The following is a 26,112-nucleotide window of genomic DNA, read 5'->3' as shown; positions in this document are numbered from 1 at the left end:
TTAAATGTAAGTGTATTTCAATAAATAGGTTATTTTTGAGAAAGAAAATTTGGAATAGGGAGATTTGGCTTTTTCTGTGTGTTAAGTTCATGGTGTGACTTCAAGGTACAAGGTATGTTTTGTACTTTGCAAACAGATTTGAAAATTGCAGCGTCATCTTCCTTTGAGAGCTTGATCAGAGTTTATAGAACTGGTATTCTGCACGTCTCAGGTTCAACATCCAAAAGTTGAACACTTGAGACTTTCTTTCCTATACTTTGGATCCCCTTTCTTAAATGAGATTTTCCTCCACAGTTAATACCAAGTTAATTTTTAGGCATTCAAATATTTTTTTCCAGTGTTATTGTGGTAAGATCTGTAAAAATGACTGTGAGGACACATTATCCTGCATTTTTTTCTATTCTTAGTTCTGGCATTTCCTAACTGGATGTTCATCTTTTCCACCTGAGAAATTTGAACTTCGTCCAAATTTTTTGAAAATGTGAAATATTTCTCTAAATACATTGAGGTTTAGGTTTCTTTAGCTTTGTGTTTTTGTGGTGGTGGGGTGGGTTTATTTGGGTTAATTTTTGGATTTTTTTTGGCTGTTGCTGTTGTTTTGTTTTTGGGTTTTTTTTTGCTTGGTTCTTTGTCTCGGGGGGGATTTGGAGGTTTGTTTGCTTGTATTTAATATTTCTCTGTGTGCTCTGTCTCTGAGCAGTGGGTACAGCCAGGAGGTGGTTTGCTACACTGCAGGCAATATTCCTCAGACCCCTTCTGCACCGCGGCTCTTCCGCGCTGGCGTGACGTGGATCTCCCTGCAGTGGAACAAAGTAGAGGGATGCACACCAGAGGAAGTGATTTCCTACACCCTGGAAATCCAGGAAGAGGATAATGTGAGTGCTGTGTTGCCACGAAGTGCACGACTTAAACTGAGTTTTGATTTATTAATTGGAGATGACTGAGAACAGCATGGACTGTTCCTTTGGAGGGCCTTCCAGGAGTCCTGGGTACTTGGCAGGGTGCAGCTCTGTGATTTGCTCTGCTGCACAGCAGAATTGGGAATCCTCAGCTGAAAATCTCTGCTGTCATCTGTGATTATTCACGAAGCCACACAGGATTCTGTGAGGTACAGGGCAGCTTGTCCCTGGCCAGGTCAGAGTGCCATGTCCTCCTGGCTGCTCCTTGGTGGGCTGGTGTTCTGTCATCTGTCACTTCCAGTTCTGTAGCAGGTTAAACTGCCACAATTGGTTTTGTGCTGATTTTGCAGCAAAATAACATTATTCAGGGCAGCTGCAAAATGTCTCTTCTAAAAAAAAAGTATTGTGGCCTTGCAGTTAAAAATAATAGTAGTAGTAGTAGTAATAATAATAGTAGTAATGATAGTAGTAGTAGTAATACTGTTATATGTATTATATGTTTGTTTTTTCTTGTTTGTTTTCTTTTTTAAAGCACTCAGCTCTAAAGCCCTTTTGCTGTAACGTTGTAGGCACAGACTAACACAGGGAACACTTTCACACACTCCTCAGTTATAGGAATTTGTTTGATTTTTATTTTTTTAGGACAGCGTGTTTCACCCAAAGTACACTGGAGAGGAGCAAGCCTGTACTGTGAAGAATCTCAGAAGAAGCACACAGTATAAATTCAGGGTAAAGCCTTTTTCCTCTTGTCATGGTGTAGTGTTTTCTGGTTTGGGCTTTTTCCAGGCACTACAGGGATCCTTTAGTGCTCCCTCCAAAACTGAGTCATCAAGTACAAATTTGCTTTATACTGTGACCTAATATATGAAACTGTTAGTTGTATTTCTGCCTTTATCACACAGGAGAGCCTGTTGCTCAGACTTTGGGGATCAATCACAGTTCTCAGTACCATGTGGGAGGATGTTGTAAAAATGTAGCTCGGGGTGTGAGGTGGTCACAGTCAGCTGCATTGCTCCCAAGAACCTGGTGACAAATGCCATCTCACTTGTACAGAATGCAGCAAACACTGTCAGGTGCCCCGCCAGCACAGGGGCCTGTGTTCCCCTGGCAGCCACAGAATGAAGCTTTTCTGTCTCACATATCAATGTGTGGCTGGTTCTGGAGCTGGATTTTAGCAGGTGTTGGTGTCCTCTCCTCTGTGGATGCTCAGAGCCCCTGAGAGATGCTCTGAGTCTTCCTGCAAACACCAAGTTCAGCGTTTTCTTCTCTGTGCTGCGGCCTGTGATCAGAGCACAGTGCTGGGTGCTGCTGTTGAGGAGAAGGCAGTGGGGTTATCCAGGATCAGCTGTGGTGCTGCTCTCCATCCATCCCTGTCCACAGGAGGAGCCACCCATGTGTGGTGTCCCTCTGGAGATGGCCAGAAGCTGTGTGTGAGGCCAACACCTGGATTCTCTAGGTCTTAGTATATTCAGGAGCAACAGAAAGAAAAAAATCATAAAGTCATAGAATGGTTTGGGTTGGAAAATCACCGGATTCCTGCTGTGGACAGGGACACGTCCCTCTAGACCAGGGTGCTCCAACCTGGCCTTGAACACTTCTGTCCATGGGGCATTCACAGCATCTCTGAGCAGCCTGTGCCAGGGCCTCACCACCCTCACAGGGAATGCTCTTGTCCTGCTCTCTGGGACACAAAACCTTGTGAAGTTGCCTGAACTACCCAAAGGATTGGGAAGTTTTTGTGCTGTCACTCTGAGATGATGCCTTTTAGCTTAGTGTTGTAAAGGCTGCTGTGGCAGGTGAGAGGAGAGATCCCTTAGTGCTTCTTTGCAGACCTGCTTTCAAATTAAACATGGATTTTACAAAACTGCATTGGTATCAGAGCAAATCTCTAGCCTGGTGTCACTGGCTACAGGCACAACTTTGATCTGACTTTTAATTGTGTGATTACCGATAGTCTGAATTACTTTATAAATAGCAGTTAGAAATACCTCCAAAACAAAAATACCGAAATTATTGTTATAGTTTTCTTATTTTGTTATTGTTATAGTTCTTTTATTTTTCTTTTATGAGAAAACTACTTGTTGCGAGTTGACCCAGTTATTTTTAAAAAGTGACTTTTTTTTAAAGGGAAAACCAGCACTGCGTTTATCCTAAACATGTCATGATGGTGGGAGTGGAAGAAATCACTGTGGCTTGTAAAGAAACATCATGACAATCTAATATCTGTTACTGCAATCCCACACACTTTGGGATGTGACATTTGTGCAATTACTGACAGAAGTCTGCTGCAGAACTGCCAGGGGAGCAGTTGCAGTGTGAACAGGGGTAAACTCACTGTGGTTTTGTTTCAGCTGTTTGCTTCCAACGTGGAAGGGAAGAGTTCTCCCAGCGAGGTGTTGGTCTGCACAACCAGCCCAGACAGGCCAGGACCTCCCACCAGACCTGTGATCAAGGGGCCAATAACCTCTCATGGCTTTAGTGTGAAGTGGGGTAAGCCAGCTCAGACTGATGCAGCAGAGCTTTTTGGGGTCGTAAGAAATGCAAATAAAATGGCATAAATGTGTGTTAGAACTTAGATTTTTCATGCTCCTTCTCAGCCCAAATTTGAATGTGTTTGGAGAACTTGACAGCTTATTTTTTTTAATATTCTAAAAGGTCTGTAGAGGCTCTTGTGTGTTCAGAAGCAAAAATGTTTTGGTTTTGATTAATTCTCACTCAAGTACATCTTCAGGCTTTTCACTCTCCATTTCATGTCCCAGTGCAGCTTCATTCCAGCTGCTTCCCTTATTAATGGGGCAAACTTCTGCACAGCCTCCCTTTCAGTGCTTTTTCCATACATTTTGTTTGGATCATCATTATCCAGCACCTTTAGTCTGATTTATGCTGAAAACAAATGTCTGTCACCCCCTTCTGCTGCCCATAACCTGGTGTGGTTACTGTGGAGGAGTTTGTGGAGAAGGAGGTGGATCAGGAGCAGGTTTGATAATTGTTTTGTCACCTTTCACTCATTTTCTTGTTTTGTTTTTCCAGATCCTCCACAGGATAATGGTGGTTCAGAAATCCTAAAGTATCTGCTGGAGATTTCTCAAGGAAGTCCAGAAGGTAAACCTGAGACAAGTTGTCTCAATTTCAAAACACTGTGGCTACTATATGGAGGTCCTGACTCTTTAGGTCATTATAATTAATGCCTTAATAATGTGATTTAAACAGTTATGTACTTTGCAGGATTCCTGGGTGAGCTGGGGTTGGATTTTGGGAAGGTTTTGTAGTGGGTTTTTTACTAATAATGACAAAATTTTAGGTTATATTGCTAAATCTAGAAATATTTTTATTTATATTTGTGTGCATATATTTGTGCATTTATACATTATATATAATACTCATATTTATTTTTAAGTATATGTATTTGCATGTATGTCTATGTGTTATGTCTTCAAGTGGAAAATAACATTCATAGTGATAATAATGATTTTCCTGAACTATGTCATTTGGGGAAGATTTTCCTTTCTCCTGGACACTCCTAAATGTGTTGCTTTCCACTTCTTTAAACTTGGATATATCTTATTTTTAGCAAACCAGTGGGAAGTGGCCTATAGTGGCTCAGCCACAGAATACACCTGTACTCACTTGAAACCAGGCACTTTGTATAAACTCCGGGCGTGCTGTATCAGCACTGGTGGACACAGTCAGGTGGGTGTTATCTAACAATTAGGGCTATTGGGTTTATATTTTTCAGAAATTTATCTGCTAATTTTGGTAAAATACTTCTGCTTTCAAAAGAAGGGAAGTATTACCGCTGTAGCACAGTAAAACTACACTGATTGCAGTTAATGTCATGCTGCAAGTTGCTGAAATTTAGATTTCTGTGTGTACATAATTTTCTTTTCAGCAAGCTGCAGTTTAGTGAGATTTGGTTTCCTCAGAAGCAATCTGTAGTTGTTTATATTTACATTAGAAAAAGACCATCTGTTTATATGATGTGGCCACTAGCTTGAAAAAGGCCACAGACTCTCATGTGCTTGACCCTGTATTGACTGGAGGATGCAGAAAGAGATGGTTTGTTGGAGGGCTGAATCCTTTAAGTTTTTGGGTTCCTTATTTCAGACCCCAATTCCTGTAATTCCCCTCTTTGATTTTAATTCAGTACCTATACACTTATTCCTCCTGCTTTGATAAGTTTTTTTCTCATTTAAGATTGAGTACTTTAGGCCTTGACATTATTTTCAGACTGAGGAAAATTAAAACAGAGAGCCCAGTATTGAGAATGCTAATGAAGGAACTCCATTAATTGTATTTGTACTGACATGCTTGATAGCATCTCCTCTGCTTTACTGTTTATATAAATTTCCATGAAGTGGTGGGGGTAGAAGACAATTTTTTGTGCTGTTCCATATCTGTGGCTCACCTTGAAGGTGGTGGCCGTGGCAGAGGTGCCTCGGCTGTGCTCCTGTCAGGTGTGACTGAGCTGTGCTCCTGTCAGGTGTAACTGGGCTGTGCTCCTGTCAGGGTGTACCTGAGCTGTGCTCCTGTCAGGTGTGACTGGGCTGTGCTCATTCCAGGGTGTACCTGAGCTGTGCTCCTGTCAGGTGTGACTGGGCTGTGCTCCTGTCAGGTGTAACTGGGCTGTGCTCCTGTCAGGTGTAACTGGGCTGTGCTCCTGTCAGGTGTGACTGGGCTGTGCTCCTGTCAGGTGTGACTGGGCTGTGCTCCTGTCAGGTGTAACTGGGCTGTGCTCCTGTCAGCTGTGACTGGGCTGTGCTCATTCCAGGGTGTAACTGGGCTGTGCTCCTGTAAGTGTAACTGGGCTGTGCTCCTGTAAGTGTAACTGGGCTGTGCTCCTGTCAGGTGTGACTGAGCTGTGCTCCTGTCAGTGTAACTGGGCTGTGCTCCTGTCAGGTGTAACTGGGCTGTGCTCCTGTCAGGTGTAACTGGGCTGTGCTCCTGTCAGTGTACCTGAGCTGTGCTCCTGTCAGGTGTGACTGAGCTGTGCTCCTGTCAGGTGTGACTGGGCTGTGCTCCTGGCAGGGTGACACTGAGCCGTGCTCATTCCAGAGTGTGTAACTGGGCTCTGTTTTCCCCCAGTGCTCCGAGAGTTTACCTGTCCGCACGCTGAGCGTGGCGCCGGGGCCCTGCCGCCCGCCCCGGCTGCTGGGCAAGCCGAGGCACAGGGAGGTGCAGCTGCAGTGGGGTAAGCCATTTTTTGTTTTTTAGCCCTGTCCCTATCAGGGCTATTAAGGATCAGCTTCATTAGAATATCTCTCCTTTTATTTCAAAAACACCGTGTGACTCAAAATCTTTTTTTTTTTATTCCTTTGAAATATTGGCTTGGCAGAAGTGTTCTGGTACTTCTAATGTATAACTTTTGTTCAAAAATTTATCTTAGGACATATTGAGAGTTTGGGTGACATTTAAATCTTGATCCACAATATAACGCATAATCTATTGGACCCCTGTTATTGTGCAAAGATGTTGGACTACACTCATGGCACTAAGTTGTCAAAAAATGAACATTTTTCAGAATGCAAGAGAGATGCCAGTTTCCAACAGAGTGTTTTCTTTGCAGTGTTAATCTTGCAGCATCCAAGTATTTTTGTGGCATCACTTGTTAAGCCAAATTCTGGATCAGTAAAATTTCTAACTGTCAAATATATTTCAACACCAGTGTAAAAATCCAACCAAATGATTGCTGGAAGCATTTTGGTGGCTGCTGTTTTTCTGATCCCCAGGCAATTTGATTCTGTGCTACTGACTTGTAACATAACATGCAGGTATCATCAAATACATTGTTTTCATGGGTAAAAACAAAGATGCCCACAACAAAAGGGAGACACAAAATTTGTGTCTCTATCTATATAGATAGACTATATCTGTGAGATATCTTCTATCTATACACAAAAGCAGAAATACACACTTCTGTGGCGTGTGCAGTAAAAAATGGCCGTTCTGGCGCACGCCCTAACGCTACTAACGAATTCCATGATTTCTTTTAGATGTCCCTGAGTCGGAAAGCGGCTGCCCTGTCTCTGAGTACAGCGTGGAGATGACGGCCCCTGAGGAGGTGGTCTCTGAGGTGTACCACGGGGCTGAGCTGGAGTGCACCGTGGGCAGCCTCCTGCCCGGGGCCACCTACGGGTTCCGCGTGCGGGCCCTGAACGACGGCGGGGTACGTGGGCACCTCTGGGTGCTGCCAGGGCTGCTCCTCAGCTGGGCAAAGGAAAAAAACATGTGATAAATGCTCAAAAGTAACGTGGGAGGAGGAGCTGCGGTTTTAGACCTGGGTCTCTTTTAAAAGGAGATTTTGAGTACTGGTAGGGTTTGGCCAGAATCGGCTGCTCCCAAGTGTGCCAAATCCCTGCTGAAAGTCACAGCTGTTCGCAGGGAGGATTCTCTTCATCCTCATTCTGTTGCATTTCCTTCTTTTTTGTTTTAAATCTAAAGTGTCTAAAAACAAGAACTGCAGTTTCACTCAGGTGGTGTGTTTTGAGGGAAACGCACACTCCTGGTGACTTTTTTGATTTAATTCCAAAAAAAATGTGTGCTTTATAGATTCAGTGAGACTTTTCTATTAAATTATTTCCTTGGAAGAAGTGCCTTCCTAAATACATCAGAAATTCTGTCTGATGTCCACAGAGATCTGTAGAAAGATCTTTTTCTTTTTCATTGAGGTTTGGGTTGATTATGCTTTCCTTTGTGTCATTCCAGTGGTGTTTTATATAAAAGTCCCAACTAAACTACATGCATTGATGTGCTTCTCCCCAGGAAATCTTGTTGACAAACATAACACAAAGGTTTGAAGTTACTCACTTGCAGGGAGAAGTTCTGTTAAGACTTGAGTTTTAGAAATATCTGCAAGACTGTTTTGGTTTAAAAGCACCCACTGTTTTGTTTTTGTGAAAAATTAATTAAATGCACATGGAAGGATAAGATTTGCTTGTTGGAGTGAGAGCCATTGCCTACCTGGTAGCTTTGAGTATGTGATGCTTTGCCTTTTTTTTCTTTTTTTCCATTATTTTTTCAGCAGAACAGTTGCAAAGCATTTCTGATTCCACCCTTTGTTAAATGATGGAGTTGATTCTGGTTTGGCTCTGTTTTTCTACCAGGTGCAAAATAGGGGAGGATGTCCTTTACCGGATTCTTCCTCAAAAAGAGCAGAAGTCAATAAATTATATTTTTTGACATGTACATTCTTTGTAGGACAAAGCAGTCAGTGTTGGCCTTTCTTTGATGGCAGATACTGACACGTCTGCTGAGAAGTTTTCTGGGGTTCATAATTTCTGCGTCGTTTGGCCTTTTTATAGTGGCTCTTTTTTTTCATGCTCATTAATACTGCATTACAAAATAAGTAAATACCAGTGTTTTTCCTCTAATTGCTTCCAAGTGAAGCTGCTTTGTTCTGGAGAACGATTTCTAATTAACTCGGGGATGTACTGAGCAAACCTCGCTCTTCCACTCAGGAGGCCTCAGAAAGGCTGCTTCAGTGCTATCTGCTGTCCTCGCACTGCTGGATGAAACCAGGTTCCCAGACTGCTGAAAATTGGCTTTTTTTTCTCTTTTGCTAATCTGCATTTAAATTATTCTGCTGCCACGGGCTCAGAGGCTGTGTCTGAGCTGAGCTGCCCGTGGAGCCGAGCGTGTGCGCAGCGTGTCCCTGCACTTTGTGCCAGGCTGGGGTCCAGCACATCCTGTCCTGATACAGTAACTTGGGGCAGGCATTCTGTGTAAGAGAAACTGGAAATGGACTCCAATGTGTGCCTTGGTCTTTGTGCTCCTCTTTGTATCCATGGGATGCTGGTTTGGATGCGTGAACACCCTGTGCTAAGGTAAGGCAGAGGGACACAAACTGTTCTTCGGTTACTGTGTGCTCATTCTCACTTCTGGGCAAATTGGAGGTGGTTTCTGCTTTCATGAGCACTTGCTGCCACACAGGAGGATGCACAAAGGATGTACCTGCTCTCTGCTTGTTCCTGAGCTCACCTCACACTTCAGCTCTGAGTCATTTGTGTGGGCTCATCCTGAGCTCTGGTAGTTGGTGCCGGGTGTTGGAAACCCAGCCTGCCTTTGAGAAGGTTTAGTGTGGTGAAAAAGTTCGTGTGCTGTTTTTGGAAAGCTCTTGAGGGCTTTGAGATGGGTGTACACCTGTATATTAATAGTAGTAGTAACAACAAGAACAATAATAATAATAATGATGATGGTGATACCTTGTTCCCCTGCAGTACGGGCCGTATTCGGAGGTGACAGAGGTCACCACAGCAGCAGGACCACCAGGCCAGTGCAGAGCACCTTCCCTGTCCTTCCTGTCCAACACACGAGTCCTGGTCAGCTGGGAGGTGAGTCAGGTCCCTGCCTGTTCATTCCACCTTGCTTACCCAGACCAGTATGCTCAGCACAGAACTCAAAAGTGAGCTTGAGAGCTGTGCACTGGGCTGGAGCTATCTTGTTATGCAGGGAAACCCTAGGTAGAAACTACTCTATTGTAGAACTACTGCTCTATGTAACTACTCTATGCCAGGATCACACTCCCAGGTCCCATTGTGGGTGTGAACGTGCCAGGATCACACTCCCAGGTCCCATTGTGGGTGTGAATGTGCCAGGATCACACTCCCAGGTCCCACTGTGGATGTGAACACGCCAGGATCACACTCCCAGATCCCATTGTGGGTGTGAACATGCCAGGATCACACTGCCAGGTCCCATTGTGGTTGTGAACGTGCCAGGATCACACTCCCAGGTCCCATTGTGGGTGTGAACGTGCCAGGATCACACTCCCAGGTCCCACTGTGGATGTGAACATGCCAGGATCACACTCCCAGGTCCCATTGTGGGTGTGAACATGCCAGGATCACACTCCCAGGTCCCCTTCTGGCACTGATGGGTGACCTCCACAGGAACCTCGGGCCAGCTCCTCCCTTGCTGAGGTGGGTCTTTCCTCAGCACATGAGTGACTGCTCCAGGCTCTGCGGCCACTGCTTCCAGAGCTGTGTTTTGATCTCTCAGCTAGGCTGTACTAGATTGATGCTTTTTTTATGTTCTCCACGGCTGAGCTTCTGCCAAGCCAGTGGAGAGACAATTTATTCCTGAGTGTCCTGATGGAAGGCAAAGTAGCTGTGTACACTCATTTCTGTGAATTTCAATCAGGTAATTTTTGTGCAGAATTGTCCTGTTTCAGTAACCTCTTAGGGAACATTAACTCAGTACATTTCTATTTGCAGCAGTAATGGTGTATTAATTTAAAAATAAGGGTGGTTGTTGGGCTTTTTTTCCATGTACTTCATTCCTTCCCCAGTGAAACACAGCGATCCAAAGTGCTCATTTCTGAACTGAACCACATAAATATTTGTGTTGCAGAGTCCTGAATGTTCTGGTACTGACATCTCTGAATACAGATTAGAGTGGGGAGAAGAGGAGGAATCTCTACAGCTTGCATATAGTGGCACAGAAACCTGCTTTGAAATCAGTGACTTGTCAGCAGCAACGCATTACTGCTGCAGGCTACAGGTAAGGCAGGGCTGCATGCATTGCCCTCTGAGAGCCAAACAGAGTTTCCTTCCACTGCTGTTCTCATTTTTATCATTACTCCCCTCTGAAGTACTCTGTAAGGCAGGAGGAATGCACATTTATTTTAAGCAATACAGACTGATGTGCTACTTAAAAATTGTGTTTTGTTATTTTTGGTGACGAATGTTTGTAAGGACCACCTTGCCCTCTGATACCAAAACAAAATGGTAATGGTTTAGAAAATTTAAAAAATAATAATTTTCTTCATGGTAAGGAGAGGTAAATATTATCCACCTCCCAACTGGATATTGACGATTTCCCTGGCTTAAATAATGAATTCCAGCATCTGTTTAATTTATCCAGTAAGGCAAAGCACCTGAGTAAATTCCTGTTTGTAGAGGAGTTCCCATCTTTGCCATTTTGTCTCTTAGATTTGTGAGACAGGATCTCATATAGTCTTTACATTATTTCTTTTGCTTGATCTCTTTATCTCCTATATTTTCAGTAAAAAGTAGCAGTTAAAAAACATTTTGTGTATCTGTATGAAATTAAAAAACCAGGACTTTTCATCCTTTATGTCTACCGATAAATAAATGGAAGGTAAAGCAACTGGGAGTGAAGTAAAAATATTTTACCTAAGATACTCTTCCACAAGATATATTTGTATGTGAAGGCAGAACACCCCCACTAATCCAACCCAAACACCCACCCAGCTGGTAGCATGTGGACCACCCAGGGTAATTTCTTTGATCAAGGACAACGTGCTTCTGTTGAGTGTTCCCTTATAGTTTTGGGGTTTTTTTAACCAGGATATTGAATTTTTTTCATTTTTTAGGGAAGAAGGTTTGGAGGAGCTGGCCAGCAGCCCAAGAGCTCAGGCCCCACAGCTCAAATGTATTTTGTGTCTTGGCCAGAGCTGGTCTGTGCCTTGCTCTGGCACTCTGGGGAAGGAGAACGAGGGAATGTGTGAGAGGCTGGGAGGTGTGAGCCAGAAAGTGCCTCTTGTTTCTGCAAGAGGGAGAGCATTCAGCATCTGCTGGGCAGGGAGGGGGCTCTGAGACCACTGCTGTGGGAAGCCCAAGGAAAATTTTGTGTTAAAAATGGAAACAGCCAGCTGTATGGCATCTTTGATTTCCAGTGGGTGCTTATTTCAAACTACCTGCCACAAAAATGTTGCACAGATCTACTCAATTTTTAGTGCAGCCAGTATAATTTAATCCATAGGCAGAAGTTACAGGAAAGGCTCAACAGCAAGAAGATATTTTATTGAAGTTCATCAGTGACTCAGGTATTACTTTCTAGAGAGCTTCATCCTCTGGATCTGATCCTTTGTATTATGTGAAGAAGAATTTCTTACAAGATACACTGTAATCTTCAAACAATTGCACAAAAATCTCCCCACAAAGTAGATGTAACAGGCAAAGAAAGTTAAATAGTGTTAGAAATGTTTATTTTATCTGTTACCAGATTTAACAGAAAAATTTCCTTTTTAAAAATAAAAAGCTCCCCTAACCACATTTATTCAGCCTTCTAATAAACACACAGTATTGCTATCTCAATCTACAGTAATTCAATAAAGGGGAGAATTGAGGAATCAGGCATATCTAACTGCAGGGCAGACAATTGTCTTAACTGTTGCTCAACTTTTTTCCTGTAATGAATATTCCTGAAAACAATAGTGGCTTCTGCAGAGGGAAATATTGTGTCACTCGGAGGTGGCAGGGGAAAGCAGCTAGGCTGCAAAGCCCCATCAGTTATGGTGATGAGATTGTCCAATAAAACAGTTAAAAAACACCACTGACAATAAATTGCTTGGAGCAAGAAACAAATGGCCAAACACTGATTTAGAGGCAAGACAAATCATGTCATTGGCAGAGCACAAAACAGGGCTCACTTCTAACAGCTCCAGGAGTGCTGCATTAAATAGAAGATTTCCCTGGAGCAGGATTTGTTTTGAAGGGCTTTTTAAAGGCTGACAAATGTAACTTTATTATCTCTTTCTTCAATTGAACAAAATGTCTCCTGGAAAAACAGAACATGGCTTTGTGTTCGTATTATGCAGAGCAGAAATAAGTTATTCACTGCAGTTAAGCATAGATTGGAAATCAAACAGTTGTTTGATGTGTCCTGTCATTGCCCTCAGAGTCCTGCTGGTAACATGGTAAGGCTTTTTCAATTAATTGTAACCTGATGGGAGAGTCTGGGCGAACTTTTCCAAATGTAAAGGAAATGTGGAGGGTGCTGGGCAGCACTGAAGCTTTTTTATGAGGTCTGTGCCTTGTGGACTCGTGTAGTTTCACCTGTAGCATGTTCTGTAAGCTCTCCCCATACCTTGTGTGCTGGCAAGGATGCTGGGCTGTGTCAGGAGGAGCCCAGCAGGCAGATCCAGGGTAGGTGGTGTTGCCCATTTCATGCCATTCCTGATAACCTGGAGTGCTGCATCCAGCTGAAATAGGTCAAAATAGGGATGTTCAGATGAGATACAAAAAAAAAAAAAAAAAATATCACTGTGCAGGCTATTAAGGATCTAAGTGGTCCAGAGGGGCTGTGCAATCTACATACCTGGAATTTTTCAACACCCAACTGGAAAAAAAGCCTGAGCAACCTGGTCTGCATTGTCTGACCCTGGCTGGAGTGGCAGGTTGGACAAGATGAGTCCCACAGTCCCTTCCAGCCTGTGTGGTTCTGTGATTGAGTTTATGATAACCCTGAGGAGGTAACATCAGTCATTCCCTGGGCAATTCCAGTGCAGTGGGTACAGCTCTTGCCACTGGCTGAGCATCAGCTGGCTGATAAAACCCCAGGCCTGTACAGCTGTGCACTCTTGGGCTTGCTAAGACAGCAGCCTCTAATTAACGAGCAGAAAGGGACCAGGTTTTGAAACTTGGTTTCCTCTGGGATTCAGGATCTATGGCTTAGGATGAGAAGCTTGATAAATTACTGCTCTCCTCTTTGGTGAGAGATACTGAGCTGTGTGCTTTGGTTGTGCTTTGGTGGTGAATTATGACTTTTCTAACTGTAATGATTTTGTGATTCTGGGGAAATGTTGAGTCATAAGCTTAATGCTGTGCTGAGGTCCTATATTCTTATTTCAGAAGCTTTTTGGCATTAAATTAGTAATCTATTTTCCAAATCAGGAATAAGGGTAGTTTTTAACAAGCCAAATATCCCCTATCTTTAGAGATATTTTGCTTGCACAAAGCATCTGTTGGGCCACCCTGCAGTATACTGGGGACTTCGTGCTGGGTGTCTCAGTAATTTTGTGTAGCCAGTTTGCTGATGTCACCTGTCACTGGCAGCATGCCTGTGACATTTTCCAAGGAAAATTAGGAACCAAATTAGGAACCAGGGTAGTTTTTAACAAGCCAAATATTCACTATCTTTAGGGATATTTTGCTTGCATAAAACATCTTTTGGGATATCCTGCAGTATACTGGGGACTTTGTACTGGGTGGCTCAGTAATTTTGGATAGCCAGTAGTTTCGATGTCACCTGTCACTGGCAGCATGACTGTGACTTCTTCCCTTACCAACCAAAGTTTGCCACTGATAAAAAGGGAAAGAGAAATATTCTGTTAGGGAAAAGAGATGTATTCTCCAGTTTTTCTGAGACATTCCTGAGTGACCAAGGAAGATACTAATTCCCTAGGATAGCAGAGGTATGAGTCAGCTTCAGAGGAAGCCAGCAGTGCACATCCTCTGAAGAACTCATGCAGCTCTTCCAGCACATTCATCACGATGAAGTTGATCCAGATGTGAAGGAGAGCACTGGTAAATGCCCTTTGTTTCCCCCCAGGCCATTAACCAGGCTGGAGCTGGGCCCTGCAGCGAGCTGGTGACCTGCAGAACCCCCGCGGCCGTGCCCGGCGCCGTCTCCGCGCTGTCCGTGCTGGAGGACAAGCACGGGGCTGCCTGCCAGCCCTCACCCTCCGTGTGCCTTGTGCTCAGCTGGGAGGAGCCCAGCAACAATGGGGCTGAGATCACATCCTACAACATCGACCTGGGAGATGTCAGCATCCCCGTGGGCAACGTGACCAGCCACGTCATCGAGGGCTTGCTGCCCGAGACCTCGTACCGGTGAGTGCTGGGCACGGGCATCACACAGCTCTGCTTCACTCAGGAGATGCTCCTGCCGTGGAGGGGGGCTGAAAATGCCAACCAGCAACCCAGACAAACAGCCTAGGAGCACAGGAATCTGCAGTCGTTCCTTGGTGGAACTGCAAGTTCATGTTCAAATATTGTTTTCTCCTGCCTTTTTTTCCTCTTTTCTCCTCTCCTCGTATTATCTCTAACCTCTCCTCCTTTTTGAGTTCCTCTGCTAAGGTAAGTTTACACTGGTAATAATAAATATTAAAATAAATACATTTTAAAAATAAGAAATAATTAAAATGACAGTGTTACATCTCATGTTTTTTCAGCTCCTTTGAAGTACTGTTCCAAGGGATTAAATTATTAAGTTATTGATCCCTGAGCAGGGTTAGCAATTTTCACACAATGAACTTTTATTTGTAGAGCTACAGCTATTTTTTGTCTCTGCTATATGGAGATTAATGAAAACATGATCTGAATTTAAAACCAATTTATATTGCTTCAGAGTCTAAATTGCTGTGGCATTGCCAAAATTTTATTAGTTTAATGTTCAGGCTTATATGTTTTCTCCCTAATTGCTAATTAAGAAAGAAAAATGGTTCCATGCAGGCAATGAACAGCAATACAACAGAATATGTGACAAAAGAAATTCTATTCTAAGTACTGTTCTAATAAAGACCAAAATTTGATCACAGAGTTGTAAAATTAGATGCCACAGACTTCCTGTAACATTTTTCTTTCTTTTAACTTTGTATTCAAGGTCACAGTTCTACAGATCTTGTAAATTATAAGTTCATAATTCACATTTTATCCTGTACCAAAGAAAGAACTTGTTATACCAAGGATAGAAATACATACACTAGAAGTTACTTAAAGTGAGGAGCACACATTGCTTGCTCACAATCATTCATATAAAGTTGAAGAGTTTGTTTATGGATTGGTCACCCAGCTGTGGAAATGCATCACCTTTGGGCAGTCTCATATTCCCTGGCTTCTCCTGAAATGTTTGTTCAACCAAGACCCAAAAAAGCTGAAAAGGGAACTTTGAGCAATTCACTCAAGACAGAATGTGGCATTTAAATTCTTCACCAAAGTCTTATTTCAGTCTCTTTTTTAGCTGGTTCTCTTTTTGTCTACAGCTTCCTTAAGGGAAATGTCTTCTTCTAGACTTGGAAACAAAGATTGGAATGATACTTTTTGCATTCTTGTTTCATTATTTTGTAAAAAGCACCATATTAAATCACATAGTTTTAGTCAAGGATTTGTCCTGTCTCTGGTCCAAATGAAACAGCCAAAACCACAAGCATTAACTGTTCTAAATATTGTTGTAAGACTAAGCTCCTACTAAAAAAAAAACCCACTTGAAGAACACAGACCAGTGGGTGGCTGATCAGAAGTAAGAATGTAGGAAAGCTCTTTTGTTGAACAAGGTCAGAGGAAAAAACCCCAGATCTTACATCTCATTCCTGTAAGGGAAGACAAGTGACTGCAGTTGGATTGCAAATGCACCTCATCAATAGTTTGAAGTATTATTTTGCTAATCAAAAATAGATTTGTCAAAGTGCTTTGATCATTAACTTGTTGACTGATATTTCTTCTTCAAGCATATCTTGACACCTGTCTTTGATCAGGCACTGTCTGCCCTGATAAATCCTTAAGGATTATCAGGCTCTGTGCTAAATGTTGGTGCATTTTCTACCCTCCCTGGCTGAATCAGAAGAATGTTTCAGAACATCACTGATCTCATTCTCTACATTTCTCCACTGATGAGTCTTCTTTTTGTGTCACACAACTTACTCTTCTCCCTCTCAAGTGTTTATTCCCTGCTGTGTTTAAAAACACAGTGAACATATTTTTCCTAGACTAAACAAGCCAAGTACTACTGGGTTGGAGGCTCTGAACTCCCTTGCCAAAATTTCAGCAGAATTTGAAGTAAATCAGCAAAGGGTTTATATGTTTCAGTTGAGTTAGAATTCCAGTATCAATGTTTTTTGGTTGTGGGAAACCAGAATTGAAAGCAAATCTTGGTTATTATAAATCCAGCAAGTCCAAAATTGGGAATTTAAATTGTTTTGGATAGGGGGTGGTTGTGAAAGCCTGGCCATGTGGGCCCACCCTGTTAGCTTGGGTCTGGCACTGCTTTGCCTCCAGGTTCTCTGTGGGGATGGCCATAACAGGAGCAGCCCAAGAGCACACAGGGGAGCTCCAGGCAGAGCTGGGCTCCAAGCTCACAGGCTGGGTGCTTTGTGTCCTAGCAGCAAATCCAGCCAGCACCCCAGGAGAAGGATTTCCATCCCAAAATGCATTTAAGGCAGGAGGAGGTGGAGGATGCCTCTGCCACGCTGCGAGTGGCCATGGTAGGGCTGAGTCAGAGAATCCCTGCTCAGACCCAGCCCAGCTCTGCTGCTGCACAGAGCAGATGCCTCCCCAGAGCGCTGTGTAAACATCCTGGCTGGTGAAATATGTCTGAGTTCTGCAGTCCCTCTGCTTTATTGACACAGCCACAAAGCTCTGGAAACTCAGATTATAGGGTAATATACTTGGCCTGGTTTTCTGCGAGCTGATGTAACTAGGAGTGAGTTAATAAATATTCCACAATAAATAAGTATTCAACAGTCACAGAAACACCAATTTTCTATTACAGTCTGTTCCCAAGCTTCACTTAACACATTCCATAGATAATTGTGTTCTGCTGTTGAGATACTTCACTGCAAAACAACTTCCAATTTTTAAGAATGTTTCTCCTCTGAAGTTACACAGTGTACAGAAATATATAGTAGCGTTATTAAATTTCAATAGCAACACTTAATTTGGTTTAGGAATAAAAATTCTATAAATGTTTTAGATTTTTAAACTGCATCAAGTGAAAGTTGTGTTGGACTCAGTCTGGAAGGTCTCTTCCAACTTAGTCATTCTGTGAATTCTGAAAGATCATCCAAGATGGAGGGAAAAATTCATGTGGATGCTCAAATTAGCAAAGTTTAAGCAGGCTGTAAAACAAAATATATTTCAGAGTGTCAAGCTAAGTCTTCTTCCAGGAGTTTGAGTGGGGATTTGTGGGGCAGTGTGTGATTGCTCTTCATCATGTCCAGGCTGCTGCTGGTGGTGGAGGATGCTGCTTCCCCTCCCCTTTGGAAGTCCATGGCCTTTTAACTCCCACAGGTTTCCAGTGTATTGCAACTGGTGGCATTCCTCTTATGGGAACCAGGGAATCAAAGTCTTCTCATGTCAGACTGTAAAATTAATTCAAAAGTTGATTTTCCAGTTTGTTGGAATACTATACAAAGGATTTTGTGACCAATCTGAAAATAGCATCCTGTTTAGTGTGTTTATTTTCCTGGGTCAAGAATCTCTTAGAAGAGAATGGTCTGTTAAATATCATTTCATGGTTTCTAAATTTGCCTAGTCTGATTTATGATTTTTCTTTCTAAATGTTTCAAAGTTGTAGTGGGAAAATGTGAGAATGAATACAAATATTATTGGTCCAGGGTCTGCAGAATTCGACATATTCTTAAATACAGTCTTTACATTTTCAAAAAACCTGTTGTCAAATTGTGATTGTCAGATGGTTTAACAATCTTTCTTTCCAAGAGGATGTTTGGGGTATTTTCACTTAGAAACCATTAGTGGAAGAGTTGAAAGGAATTCAGGAAGTGCTTTTGCTGCAAATATTTCTACTTGTCTATGCTATACTTTTACATGAAAATAGAGTTGATTTTTCCCAGTACCGCTTCTGTAAACAGGAATTGGTTTCCAGTTAACTCTGGATGTTCTCTTGCCCACCCTGGCTGTGCCACCCAGCTGGCAAAGCTCACTGTCACAGGCTGGGGCAGGACACTGAAAAGCACCTGAGCAGGAGCAGAGATGGTGCATTACCACCTGCTCTCCCACCAACATCTGCTCTTCCCCTTCTCCACGTGGTCCTTTCTCCTTTTCTGCTTCCCTTCTTCCTCCTCCCCTTCCCTTTGGACTTTCTGATCCCCGTGGAGCAGACGCTGCTGGGGTTCAGAGGGAGGTGGCACCAGGGTTTGGGTTTGCACTGCCATGTGCACAGGAAACACAAAATGAGTTGTTTGTGTGTGTCTGATGAAGCTCAGGCCCTGGGAATGATAGTGGCAATTTACAGAGCTTTATGGTGGTGCAATCAGCAGCAAAGAGTGGCCACATCAGCCATGATAGTCAAATAAATCAATTCCTGCTTTCCCAGTGTCATCACTCATTTTTAAAGATGCCTGTCTCTATTTTGAGGCTTAAGAGTTTCCATCAGTGTTACAGTGATGAGAGTCAGGAGGGGAGTGTGTGTGTGTGCATATTTGTGTGTGCCAGAAGGGGGGAGCAAGAACTCTGTGCAGCAGAGGAAGGCAAGGAAAGAAATGAATGAGGAGACACAATTTTGCCTTGTGCAAATACCTGGCAAAAGCAAGACAAGGAAGTGCAGGTTTCTGTGCATGCATATATCTAAAAAGTGTGATATTAGAGAGAGATTCATCTCACTGAGTGTTTTCAGGTGTGGTAGCTGCCAGTTGGAAACCAGCTGAGTGCTTGAGGAGAGGAGAGGCTTTGTTGTTACTGGGACTTTAAGTAATACCAAACAAAACAAAAGAATATATACTCTAGAGCATGCTGCTGTAATCAATCTACAAAAGCAGTAGTACCATTTTGTGATATAGCTGTTACTGTTTATATGCACATGCTAATGTGAGCTTGCTAGAATCCAGTGAAAATACAGGCAGGCTCTGTTTTTTTTATTGGAAATACCATTAGATATTGATGTAATGACTCTTAAATGTAAAGCGAAATGGTAGCATAATGTGAAGTAAGATCAATGCTTATATTAATTACACTTCTTCAGATACTAGAAAAGCCTGTTGTTCTTCCTGTGCTTGCAAGCAGCAGTTGAAGGAGAGGCTCCCAGTAGATCTCTGTGCCATCCACCCTTAGGGAGGAAGAGGAGGAATGTGGTGATTTAAGGTGGTCAGGATGCATTTCCTGAAGCCAGAAGGAAGGTTAAAGGGAAAATGCAGCTCCACACCAAGCAATGTTACCCCTGTTAGTGGCTGGGTCAATAAGCAGAGTTTTAAGCATACGTTTGCCTATGACTGCATACACACTGCATTCTCAGTGTGCAGTGGCTTTAGCTGACTAACCAATAGATCAGACTTCATTATTTTACAATATGTTTATTAACAGTGTAACCTTTTATGTTCTTGAAAGGCAGAAAATACTAGTTTTGGGTTTTTTTCGAATGAGGAATACTCTCTGGAGAGTGTTTTTCCCCTATCCCTTTAACATAGTCTTTTCCTGATGGTAGAGCTGAAAAATTGCTCTTAAAAGCAAAGTAATTTTTCATATGTTTGTGTGAACTTGCATAATTTTGTGTTCTTCATTCAAAATAAGTATCTTTGCCAAGAAAAGACAGTTCTTGTAAAGTCTGTACCCATGAGAAAATACAAGGCTGCTGTGCACAGGATTTCCAAAGTAAATGGCATCTCTCCAGCTAACTAAATTAGGGTGAACTATCTCAAACTTAATTAGTTTTCTCCATCCTGATTTCTCATATTTAGTCTTTGATTAACAAACTTCTGAAACCTTTCAGGCTCATCTGTACCAATATTTCTATTTACAAATCCTCAAAACTGTTTGGAAATACAAATTTCCTCTTTTGTTACGGTGCTGTTGATGTTACCATAGTCAGAGACTGCTACTCCTCACTCATCTCAGTGTTAGACTGAGGTGCAGACAGGTAAGAGAAAATTAGCAAAGCAGAAAGCAGGAGTCATTATCTTAAGAAAGAAATAAGAAATAATAACTGGTTCAGTCTTAAGAACATTTCCAAATTCAAGCTGCTGTGACCAGGCAAGTGCTCTGCTTTTCTTCTTGATGTCCTCAAATGGCTCGAGGGCCTTTGTGCATCTTGGGAGGGTGACTTGGGTCCAGCATTTATTTGATCTAATGGATGGTTCAGTGGCAGTTAACATTTCTGCACTTTGTGGCAGAGTGTAGGAGGTTTGTGGATTTAACCTCCTTCATTAGTTCCTCCCAGCAGAGTTTCCTGTGCTTAAGTAGTGTGCTTTGTGAGACTGAGAGAGCACTGCTCTGGGCTTCAGGGTGTTTGCCAGCATGGGGATGGGTTTCATGGCAGTGGCACCAGTGCTTTCCCTGAATGATTTCACCTAAATTAGTCCATGATCTCTGTTAGACAACCAGAACACACTTTTGCATTTTATTTACTCATGGTTGAGCACCTCACATTTTCCAGGCTGTGCTTGTCCTGTGCTGCTGCCCCTTGTCCCTGTGGCTGAAGGAGCTGTCACCAGGTCCTGAGACCCAAACCTTGCCCTCTGCAATTCTGACATCTGCACCTCTTACAGTCTAAGCAGGATGATTCCTGTTGTGCTGACAGAACCTTCCAGTGTGCCACAAACAGCCCTGGCAGCTGGGTGGGCAGGGATGGGGCAGGCAGCCCCAAAAGCTCTCTTGTTCCTTGGGTTGTGTTCATATCAAGAACCTCGTGAAAACACTTCATTTAACATTCATCTTCTTGCTTTGTTTTTAGGATCAGGATCCAGGCTGTCAATGAGATTGGAGCTGGACCTTTTAGCCACTTTATTAAAGCAAAAACCAGGCCATTGCCACCCTTACCTCCACGGCTGGAGTGTGCTGCAGCAGGGCCTCAGAGCCTGAAGCTGAAGTGGGGAGACAGCAGCTCCAAGCTCCACTCTGCTGATGACATGGTCTACATCTTGCAGATAGAGGACAGAAATAAAAGGTAAGAGAGATGAATCTTTGCCTTGTGCCAATGGAAAAAAATTCTGGTTCATCATAACACTGTCGTGAGTGAAAGAAAAACTCTGTTTTCCTGATTGCTTTGTGCCTACCAGTTTGTACAAAATACTGTTTTAATAGGCTTCCTGTGCCTGTAGTCTGAGCAAGTTATGCAGTAAAGCTGAGAGTGATAAAGAATCATGGAATCATTAAGGTTGGAAAAAACCTCTAAATTGTTGGGTCCAACCATTAACCTAACACTGACAGGTCTAACAGAAATCAATCCTGTGCTGGTGACATTTCAGCAAAACCCTTGCCTCTCTGCCAGTAAATTTAAAATCGAGTTTCAGGGCCACAGTGCTTTGCCTTTTGGGGTATATGAAATAAAGATACTGCTTTACTACTGTAAAGATACACCCAGCTTGCTGTGTGTATTCATAAAGCCAAGGGTTACAAATCAGATGTCTAGGTAAGGTAAAACTGAGCAGAACAATGTTTTTTGGGCAAGTTGGTGGTCTTCATTTTATAGCTGTAATGTTTTACAGCATTAGAAAATACAAGCTTGGCATCAGCTTGGTAGCTCCACAATAATTTTGAAATAAGGTGTGCAAGAAACAAATATCTCTGTTTAAATGAAAGAGTCAGTGCTAAGCAAAAACTTATCTTCCCATGTGAGCTTTGTATGGGAAGATTTGCTAATGTAGATCCAAAGTTGTGATGAGATATATTCATTTAAAAAAGGGAAGGGAAGAAAGACAATATGCAAGTTATGCCTAACACTCTGAGCTCTTCAATGAATAAATATCATAGATGGTTCATAATTTACTAAGAAACACTCTCAACTACTTCAATTAGCTAAAATAAGTGACTTATCGAGTAGATAATCCCTAGAGACCTCCAGCACAGATCATAATTTGCTTCAAATTAGCACAATTCCTTTCATTTAAATGGAGCTGTGCTGAGTTTATGCCAGCTGAAGATCTGGCCCAAAAGCTCTAATTTTAAGTAATAAACCCACCATGAATAATGCCTTAATACCTCCCAGTATCTCCACTGTACTGCTGCAGAGAGGGTACACTGTATTAATCCTGAGAGGTGTCCAATGAATATAAATCCCCATTTGAAAGTCTGCCTGCTGCAAGCAGCTCCCTCAGAGTGCAGTGATGCTTGGCAGGAGCCCATCACCTGCAGCACCCTGGGATTCAGGCAGCTCTGAAGACACATCCAGCAGGCTGCTTTGCTTTGCTTTCATGTAGCACTGCAGGTAGGAGGGTGAAGAGCTGTAAATTGTTTTTAACCTGTCTTTATACCCGGGAAAATAGGAAGTTGCCTTGTAAGAATAAAGTGTTATCTCGCAGCAGGCAAGGGAGGGATTTTTCTCCCTTGCTTTGGCACACAACTTTAGCATGATCCTTTGCTTTTGCACAAGCTTTTCCCACTGCAAATGGTCTCTTATGAGCTTTTAATTGGGAGCCATTTGGACTTGATACTCTGCTGGATCTTCTTAGCTGTGAATTTGACTTAGAGTCCGCATGAGCTCCCAGAGATGCAGAGAAGCTGCTCCTCTACATTGTGCTGTCTCCTCCTGCCTGAACTGAGCCATTCCATGAAAAGGCTCCCTTTGGTGGTTGGGTTTGGAGCAGTTAGCCCAGATGATTCCTGAAATGAGCCAGGGCTGGGCCGTGGGCATGGCAGAGGAGTGGGATGGGTGCACTGTTGTGCACTGTGGAGAGCAGCTGGAGCTGGCAGGTCCTGGCCGTAAGATCTGTGCATTTGATCCCTGTCTGGCAGTCTCTTTTTGCTTTCCATTGTGTGCATGGATCACAGTGAGAGATGGCCCTGCAAGGTGCAGTTCTGTACATCCAGGAGAGCTGTCATCCCTGCTGGGCAGGGAAGGGAAGGACAGCCCAAGCAGGAGCTGGTAGGAGCAGCAGGTGCTTACAGAGGTAGGAGTCCTCTCTGAGATCATTCCCATTAAACAAACCCTGCTGGGACTGAGGGGTTGCTCACCCCTCTGTGTGATTGTGGAAAATGCTGGAATACAGCTCTTTGAGCATCACATCTCCAATGGCACAGTAAACTGTGCACAAGTGAGGGGGCAATTAAATGGGATATTTTAGCTGGAAGGGACCTGCAGTCCTGCAGTATGAGTGCCTGGCCAGTTCAGTGCTGGCCAAGTTAAAGGGCATTGTCCAAATGACTCTGAATCACTGACAGGCCTGGGACTGACCAGCCCTCTAGGAATCCAGTCTCTGGTGAAAAAATGACACAGAATAAATGATCTGGAAGGATGTTTTGGAATATTTTATGGTTTGAAAGAGTTGTAGGAAGGTGCCATGGTGTCCCCTCCGTTGGGAGAAGAGATAGTACTTGATTCAGGGAAAGAGGCTGTGGTTTAAAATATGGGTAACTAAGAAGTGACCTCAGTCGTATCCCTGGTCTTTCAGAAAACATTGTTACTGTATTCCCTGAGACACCTGAAATTACTTATAACAGCTTTATATCCGTTTTAAATCCCTCCGTTCAGTACTATGATTGTCCCTTCTTTGGTTTAAAATGGAAGTTACCTTTAAAATGCTGTTGAAGCATTTTCACAAGCAGAAATATAAAGATGAGTGAGTTCTTTTAAGATGAGAAAATAATCAGTAAGTCCCATCCTGACCCAATAGCTTTAATGGCCTTTTGTAAAGACTCAGCTCTGGCTTTATGTAATGACAGCCAGTGCTCTCCGGTGTGTCCTGGTCATTAAGGAGTGTTTTCAACTTTTCCTTTCTGTAATGAGGTGTAACAGGCCAGTTGTTGGAGACCAAATGTTTCATTGATTGCAAGACCTGTGAAGCAAAATACTTGGAAATCTTGTGGCACTGATTAGTGTAAGGGCTTGAGGAGGTGTGCACATCAGAGATGTACCTGCGTTAGCTCCCATTAGCTCTTCGGGGTGTGACATTTAGGAAGATGAAATTAGCATCACTTGTCCTTTCAATTATGGGTAGCACTGAGTGGAAATGAAGAAAAATCTGTTTCTGGAAAGCTCAGTACATAGAAACGTTAGTTGAGAGTAAGTGACCTTTATGTAAGGAGGACTATGAAATTCCTTTCTTTTTTAAATAAACTAGCAGTTGTGACTTCATTTTCTAATTGTGGTAATGTCAAGAAATTTATGTTAATCAAATTGCACTACTTTCCAGAATACTATGGATTTTTTCCTCTGTGGAACAAGTGAACTTAATTAATGTTTTTTATTTTCTTCCTGCTGTACTGTAATTAATCTTTAGTTGTTCCCACAACTAATTGCACCTCTTAGTGTCTTAAAATGCTCACAATATCCAGTCTGAAAGGGAGAATTAACAAGTAAATTAGGAGTGGGTCATTTATCAGTTGCTTGTGTTCATTTTAGATGACTGTACGTTGCAGCTGAGGTAAATTGTGTGATTTTTGTGTGCGTAGAGAATCACAATCAATATATACACATGTAATTACATTTTTAGGGAGGGCCATTGGTAAGACTGACTAAGAAACATCCTCAACATATTCTTTACAACCATAATGTAAAGATCATTTACAATTGTCCCACACTTCTGTTGCCTTCAGTTGGTGGGAGCAGGGAGTGGTTTAATAGATGAGCCTCAACCTGGGTGTTTGCTCTGCTGTAACTTGAAGGCAGAATAGAAACACAGAGGGATGAGTTGCTGAATGTGCTGCCCTTGCCTGATGACTTTTGCATAATCATCCCCTGGTTACTGCAAGTTTCAAGCAGTCTAATTAAAAAATTGTTTACACTCCTGATTTGATCAAGACAATTTACACCCGTTTTAACAGCAATTACTGCTATGTATCAGTCCTACTGGCTTGCGAAATTCTATTAAAATGCAAAATCAGATAAGTTAACGTATCCTTGCAAAAACCTGCAGGAAAAAATCATTTTCATATTGGGTAGAACAGTGATAAAAGGAAATTAGGCATGAGCACCAAGACAGATGGCATGCTACAGTTTGCACTGCAGGCCTGGCTAGATAGAAAGTTAATGTTCAGGAAAGTTTTCAAGCTAGCCTGTGTTCATATTGCTGCATTTTGTAGGTGACTATTGTTATTAAAAATAGTGATATTTATATTAGCAGCATTCTGATCAGATACCTGGGGCTTTGCAAATGAAAAAGAAGAGGGAGAACTGTTCCCAAGCGTGAGAGAGTTAACTTGTTAATGCATTTCGTCTTTCTTCCTGGAAGCAGGAGTGAACCAACATTTGTAATAGGTGTGAGTTAAATGTATGCGTGTCATTATTTGGAACAAAGTGAAGCCTCAAGAAACCACGTTAAATGTGTGAGATGAGGTGCTTCAGCTGTGAGGAAGCTGGCAAGACACAGAGTAAAATGCTACTCCATAACTATATTCAAAAAATCCCTGCTTTGGTAAGAAGTAAAATTTTCTCCTTTATTTTGATCTGTGCACATCTGCAGGTCCTTCAGACTTGATGGGTAACTGAATATTCCAGACAGCAAATCATAAATAAGAGCAGCATCTAGACCCAAGATTGTCACTGTAATAAAAACCATTTTCTGCACATCTGTAACAACCCTATAAGAAAAACAACACCTTGATTGGAGTAATGACTCTCATATTTAATCTTTAAAGTGCAATGGAGGCTCAGCTTAGTGCAGCAGGATCACATTGGCCAGTTTTCCAAGGGCACATTTTGAGGTTCCAGCTTCGCTTTGCTGATGTTGGTGAAGCAGAGGCTGAGCTTGGCTCCCTTCTCCAGCTCTGCCCAGGTTCCTGGGGCTGTCACAGCAGCAGCCTGGACCCCATGTGCTCAGTGAGCATCATTTGAGGGCCATAAACTCTGTTAAAACTCTGGGAAAGGGGCT

The 26,112-nt window shown here is 42.7% G+C and overlaps 1 protein-coding gene across 1 annotated transcript in view; it reads left to right on the top strand.

The window, feature by feature from the left end:
• FNDC3B (fibronectin type III domain containing 3B) overlaps window positions 1-26,112 on the top strand; it is a 184,332-nt gene that overhangs the window by 139,732 nt on the left and 18,488 nt on the right. The window contains exons 13-23 of the mRNA XM_063167317.1: window positions 701-875; window positions 1,542-1,628; window positions 3,251-3,389; window positions 3,930-4,001; window positions 4,471-4,589; window positions 5,982-6,087; window positions 6,890-7,062; window positions 9,113-9,226; window positions 10,245-10,394; window positions 14,190-14,470; window positions 21,039-21,251. Coding sequence (XP_063023387.1) covers window positions 701-875; window positions 1,542-1,628; window positions 3,251-3,389; window positions 3,930-4,001; window positions 4,471-4,589; window positions 5,982-6,087; window positions 6,890-7,062; window positions 9,113-9,226; window positions 10,245-10,394; window positions 14,190-14,470; window positions 21,039-21,251 — 1,629 coding nt within the window. The remainder of the gene's footprint in view (window positions 1-700; window positions 876-1,541; window positions 1,629-3,250; window positions 3,390-3,929; window positions 4,002-4,470; window positions 4,590-5,981; window positions 6,088-6,889; window positions 7,063-9,112; window positions 9,227-10,244; window positions 10,395-14,189; window positions 14,471-21,038; window positions 21,252-26,112) is intronic.

This window comes from Melospiza melodia, chromosome 12 (assembly GCF_035770615.1).
Source record: "Melospiza melodia melodia isolate bMelMel2 chromosome 12, bMelMel2.pri, whole genome shotgun sequence".
In the NCBI taxonomy this organism is placed as follows: Eukaryota; Metazoa; Chordata; class Aves; order Passeriformes; family Passerellidae; genus Melospiza; species Melospiza melodia.
The sequence above is the reverse complement of the archived record's forward strand: the minus strand, read 5'-3'. Positions and strand labels throughout refer to the sequence as shown.